Source organism: Beta vulgaris, chromosome 9 (assembly GCF_026745355.1).
Source record: "Beta vulgaris subsp. vulgaris cultivar EL10 chromosome 9, EL10.2, whole genome shotgun sequence".
NCBI lineage: Eukaryota > Viridiplantae > Streptophyta > Magnoliopsida > Caryophyllales > Amaranthaceae > Beta > Beta vulgaris.
Genome location: NC_079210.1, coordinates 29,671,143 through 29,677,352, shown reverse-complemented (window position 1 = coordinate 29,677,352; position 6,210 = coordinate 29,671,143). Strand labels below are relative to the sequence as shown.

Below are 6,210 nucleotides of genomic sequence, written 5' to 3'. Positions count from 1 at the left end.
AGAGAAAACTTGTTGTAAGTGAGCAAATTGTGAGTTCAGTTTGCTGAGGAAGTTGATTGGGGATCAACTTCATTTGAACCATCATAGTTGGTGGTTGGGTCGAACTTCCATACGTGGAAGTTGGGGAATCATCTTGTGCAGAGGTGCATAAGTGATTGAGTGTAATTCTTTTGTTATTCTGAGTTGATTAATAAAATAGTGAGTGAGTGGAGGACGTAGACTTATTAGAAGTCGAACCTCGTTAAATCCTTGTGTGTTTATTCATTGCTTTTATTTCCGCTGCTAGAGAACTTATCCTTTACTATTCTTACTATAAGCGAAAAATATACAACATTCGGACAAACACTCAATTCACCCCCCCCTCTTGAGTGTCACTTGCACTTTCACTGTGGTATTCACCTACCATTTGACGATGATTTATACGTCAATCATAGGAAGGCTAGAAAAGATGAAAGGGAATCAAGAGTCAGCTAGGGCATGTTACCTAACGGCTATAAAGAATTCCAATCACAAGCAGCCGACAGCAACGCCACCATCAGAGAGAAAAAGGCACAGGGCTGAGAATAAAGCCAAAAAGGATCTATCAATAGAAAACTTCGAGGGAAGGCCGGAAGACTTGCCGAGACATAGCCCAGAAGGCGAGACGAAAGAAATAAGCCTGGAGCAGGACAGGCCGGAAAGAACGGTTAAGATTGGGGCCGACCTGGCTGACAATGTCAAGGTCAACTTGATAAGACTTATGTGTAGTCACGCAGATGTCTTTGCGTTCTCGACGGAAGAAATGCCGGGGATTGACCCGACGTTCATGGTTCACCGGTTAAACGTTAACGAGGATGTGAAGCCGCTAAAACAAGAGAAGAGAAACTTTTCTGCGGGAAATAACGCGACTATCAAGGAAGAGGTTGATAAAACTATTGGCGGCAGATTTCATCGAACCATATGACTAACCGGAATGGCTGAAAAATGTGGTAATGGTCAAAAAGGCTAATGGGTTCAAGCGAATGTGTGTAGAGACTTTAGCGACTTCAACAAAGCCTGACCCAAGGACTATTACCCATTACCCATAATTAACCAGTTGGTTGAGTCCAATAGTGGTCATGCCTTGCTCAGCTTTATGGATGCTATTTATGGATATCACCAGATCATCCCCTTAGGATCTGATAGGAACAAGACAACATTCATCACCACTGCAAGAGTTTACGCTTACAAGGCTATGCCATTCGGTCTATAGAATGTCGGTGCTACTTATCATAAGCTATTGGATAAGATTATTGACAACCAAAAAGGCCGGAATGTGGAGGTAGATGTGGACGATAGGATTGTAAAGAGCGTCACATAGGAGGCCCACGTCGTCGATCTCGAGGAAAACTTTTGCGACCCTATAAAAACACCAAATGAAGCTGAATCCTAAGAAGTGTGTATTTGGGGTTAGGTCCGACAAGTCCCTCGGCTTCATGGTCAGCAGAGGGGGATAGACGTGAACCTCGATAAGGTCAAGGCAATCAGTGAGCTTCTGGAACCAAGGAGTATCCGGGATATAAAAAATCTGACAGGATGAATGACAACCTTGACTAGGTTCGTCTCCAAATCGGCAGAAAAAGCCTTACCGTTTTTCAAAGTCCTATGGTGGAACAAGAAGTTCGAATTAGGAGACGAACATAAGCACGCTTTCATAGGAGTAAAGGAGCACTTCAAAAAGCAGCTGACCATCACCCGACCTGAGCTAGGAGATAAGTTGCAGTTGTACATCTCGGTGTCGGAGAAGACGATGGCTGTTGTGTTTTTCGTAGAAAAGCAGGGGCAACAACTCCCCATATATTTCATCAGCCACATTATGGCTGGGGCATAACATATGTATGAATTAGTTGAAAAAATGGCATGTGTCGTACTCATCGCAATGCGAAAGCTTAGGCCATATTTCGACTCTCATGCCATCCAAGTACTCACAATCAGCCCTTGAAGAAGGCACTTCACAAGCTAGATACGACCGACAGGCTACTCAAGTAGGCTATAGAATTGTCAGAGTTCGGCGTCGATAACTGACCTTGTACGAGCATCAAGGCCCAAGCTTTGGCCGACTTAATTGTCAAAATGACATACGAAGAAACAACTGAGCCGACTGATACCTGGCAAATAGCAGTGGACAGGTCTGCTAACCCAAATGGGCGCCGGGGCTGGAGTAGTGATGACGTCTCCATCGGGGGAAACGTTCGAGTACAACGTCCATTTTGGCTTCAAAGCCTCCAACAACGAGGTCGAGTATGAAGTAGCTATAGCCGGTATATGCCTGAGCATAGTGGCGGGGACCAAGAGGATAATCATGCTGATGGATTTGTGGCTGGTATATCTAGCTAGATAGAGGGTACATACTTGAGTAGGGTCAAGCACATTACGACAGGATTACAGAGTTTTGAGGTCAAGTTGGTTGCAAGGACGAAGAATATGGCGGCTGATGCTCTATCCAAGATGGCCAGCTCTAGTATGAGTGACATGAAACGTAACGTAATGGTAGAAGTGTTGCTGGAAAGAAGCATTAACACTAACCCACCAGCAGTAAACACAATTAGTTTTACCAGATGATAAGATGGCGGCCAAAAAGCTTCGAACAAAATCCATGTGGTATTGCATCTTCCAAATGCAATTGTATATAAAGGGTCTCTCATTCCCACTCCTAAGGTGCGTAACGGCCCACGAGGCCACAAAAATTATCGAAGAAATACACGAGGGAGTGTAGCTCTACGTAAAGAAGTGCGACAAGTGTTAGAGGTTTGCCCTAGTTAATCACCAGCCGACAAATGATCTGCAGCTAATCCTTCACCCGTCCCATTTGCCTAGTAGGGGATGGAAATTCCTAATTGTGGGTATTTACTACTTCAAAAAATTGATTGCAGCGGAGCCCACTGCAAAGATAACGACCAACCAGGTAAAGAAATTCATCTGGTAGAATTTTATCACAAGATTTGGGCACTAGTAGAATAAATGCTTATTGCTACATTCCCTAAGTGGCCTATTGCGGCGGTTTTGGCTGCACAACAATTAAGGGGCCAACAATAGTTAATTAATATATTGTTGCAGTTTTAAAGCGCAGCAATATCTGAACATATTACTGCGATTTCTAGGAAAAATTGCAGCAATATATTTATATTATATCAGAATTCATTAAGCATATTGCTGCGGTTTATGGGAAAAACTGCAACAATATACGTAACTTTTTTCTGCATAAATTTCGGTAGAGCTCCGTTTGTGAATAGGATAAACCCGTAATTGGGATTAACCAATACAACATTATATGCAACAAACCAACATCCATCATCCAAAATGAGGCTAACAAAGAACATCCATCATCCAAAATTCATCCATCAACCAACATCTATCATCCTCTACGAAGCAATTTTCCTCTAATATCCACCATCAAATTCCAAGTTCAAAAGTAAATAAATACGATTCAGTCCAACACAATAATCATGCGAATCCAACATATATATATGTTTGGGCCCGATCTTGCCTCATGGTTCGTTGCCTGGTCCAAGGCCTAAAGACCTCCTGTCAGCATGGAAGTCCACCAGTGGGGCCCCCTTACCTTAAATTCCGTACCTACGTGGCAGGGACAACTTTCACACATTTCAACGCCTATAAATAGCGGGCAGATCCCCATTTATTAAGGTAAGCAATCCTAGACAATCCACTTCACGGATCCCAATTAATTCACTTCAACTGACTTGATCGTCGGAGTGGCGATCCCCGATCCACCCCCGGGGTAGTCTAACTCATGTCTTGTGCAGGTCTCCTAGTCGTCTTCGAGTATCCGGCCATTGATAACCCCGATCTCGATCCATCCCACCTAATATAAGTTTTTACTCGAAACAGGTTGGCGCCGTCTGTGGGGATCATCGAACTAAAAGCTATGGCTGTCACCCGAAGAGACCGAAGGAGACAGAGGGCTCCCATCCCCTCTAATCACTCCAGGGCACCGTCTCCCGAGGTGGCCGACGAGACAGCGGGTAACCCCCGGCAGGCTCCTATTCTCTCGGCCCACAATCAGCACATCCTCAAGGAGATTAACCCTCGGGAGGCAGCAAGCGCCGTCAACCATGAGGCGCTTCGAGTTAGGACAGCTCGAACCCCGGCGGGCCCCCCGTGGCTCGAGCAGACCAGTCCGAACCATGTCAAACAGCAAGATCTTCAACAACTGGCCGATCGCCTCAGTGACAACTTCGAGCGTGGCCTCCGGGCCCTAATGCTGAACTTCCAGGCAGGGGGAGAAGGTACCTCGAATAGACCTCCGCCACCCCCCGTGCCTCGACTTGAACTCAGGTGATAGCCCTCGATCCCCCGAACTCACCACGGGCGCTTCGACGGGCCACTCAGGCAGCCCCTAGGCAGGGGGACGCACACCATGTGATCAATGAACGTTACCTGAGGTACGGTAACCGTGATGCCCGATAAATCCTGAACGAAAAGCGGGCACAATCAAGAGCAAGAAGCACTCCCCCTAACCCTAACCGGGAGCAGAGGGAACCTCGAGAGAGGGAGCCTCGAGGAGAGAGCCTCTAGAAAAGGAACCTCGAGGAGGGAACCTCGATGGAAAGAACTTCGAGAAAGGGGGCCTCAGGAGAGAGAGCCCCGAGGAAAAGAGCCCCAAGATCAGCAGGAGCCTCGAAGGGAGAGGGAGCCTCGGCATCGCTGGGGACATCGACAACGGGTATCAAGCTCCGAGTCGAGCCAGGAATCCGAAGTCCAGATGGGGAATTTAGGGTTCTCCACGCCCTTCGATGAAAACATCATGAGGGCTCTTACCCCTCGAAAAGTCAAAGTTCCCCTTATTGATCAATATGACGGGACCACTGATCCTATCGACCATCTTACCGCCTTCAAAGCGCAAATGAGCGTCTAGACTAGCAGTGAGGCAGCCAGGTGCAAGTTCTTTCCAACTACTATAAAGGGTTTGGCCTTGACCTGGTTCACCGAGCTTCCTTCCGAGAGTATATCGAGTTTTACTGCCCTCGAGGCAGCCTTCAAACATAACTTCATCGCAGGTTGAAGACATCGGAAGACCAGTATTCACCTCATGTCTATCAGACAGCGAAGAGAAGAAGACCTAGCCGAATACATCAAGAGATTCAATGAAGAGTCACTCAAAGTCTCCGATCTACAAGACAGCGTCGCGTTCACTGCGCTCATGTCTGGGTTATATCCCTCGAGTAGTTTCAAACTAAAGCTCGCGGAGAATGAAGCCTCATTGTTCTCGGAGGCCATGAACCTAGCTCAGAAGTTCATTCAGGCCTCCAACATCTGTAAAACACACGAAGAGCCTAGCTTCGGAAAAAGAAAGCACGAGTACACCCCTCGGAGGGAAAAGGATATAAAGCCTCGATTAGAAAATCACTGGAACGATCCCCGATATAACTTGAATCAAAGAGAGATCTACTTGGATATCAAGGGGAAGTACCCCCTGCCAAAACCCAACCCCATTCGAACATCAGCCTGTAAACGAGATCAGGGGCTCTGGTGTGAGTTCCACCACGATTGTGGTCACACCACACGTGAGTGTCGAGAACTGAAGAGGGCACTCGACAAGCTGGCTGATGAGGGGAAATTGAACCGATATCTGAAGGATCTGAAAGAGAAGAAAGTTGAACCCTGCCAAGAGAAGCAGGCTCGAAGTGACGAGACTGCGGGATACGTTAATGTCATCACAGGAGGGTTCGCCTCGGGTAGCTTAACCAGCCGCTCTCGCAAAAAAACACATCTACACCCTGAAACATGGGAGTGATGCGACCTACTCCGCTATATGCCCTACTATGACTTTTATAAACAACCACCGACCCATACAAACCCCGCACGATGACCCCCTAGTCGTCAAAATCAAGATCGCCAATCTTCGGGTAGGTCGAGTTCTAATTAATAGTGGGAGCTCTGCGGACATTATCACTATGGAATGCTTACGAAAATTAAAGTATGAAGAAAAAGATCTCATTCCTATCGACCAACCACTAGTAGGATTTGGGGGGCAGTCAGTTCGCCCCCTTGGCTCAGTCAAGCTGCCTACACGAATGGGAGAAAAGGGGGCAAGACGGAACGTCATCATCGACTATCTGGTGGTCGATACCAGCAGCCTTCCTTATAATGTGATTATAGGGCGGCCCACTCTCAACAAAGTGAAGGCAGCCATCTCTTCATACCATTTACTCCTGCAGTTTGAGGGGGACG

At 46.9% G+C, this 6,210-nt stretch overlaps 1 protein-coding gene across 1 annotated transcript; it reads left to right on the top strand.

The window, feature by feature from the left end:
* Positions 1 to 5,068: 5,068 nt before the first annotated feature.
* On the top strand, positions 5,069 to 5,773 carry LOC125493583 (uncharacterized). The gene has a single exon (XM_048637048.1). It carries the CDS (start codon positions 5,069 to 5,071, stop codon positions 5,771 to 5,773), a length of 705 nt encoding a protein of 234 aa, XP_048493005.1.
* The last annotated feature ends 437 nt before the right edge of the window (positions 5,774 to 6,210 follow it).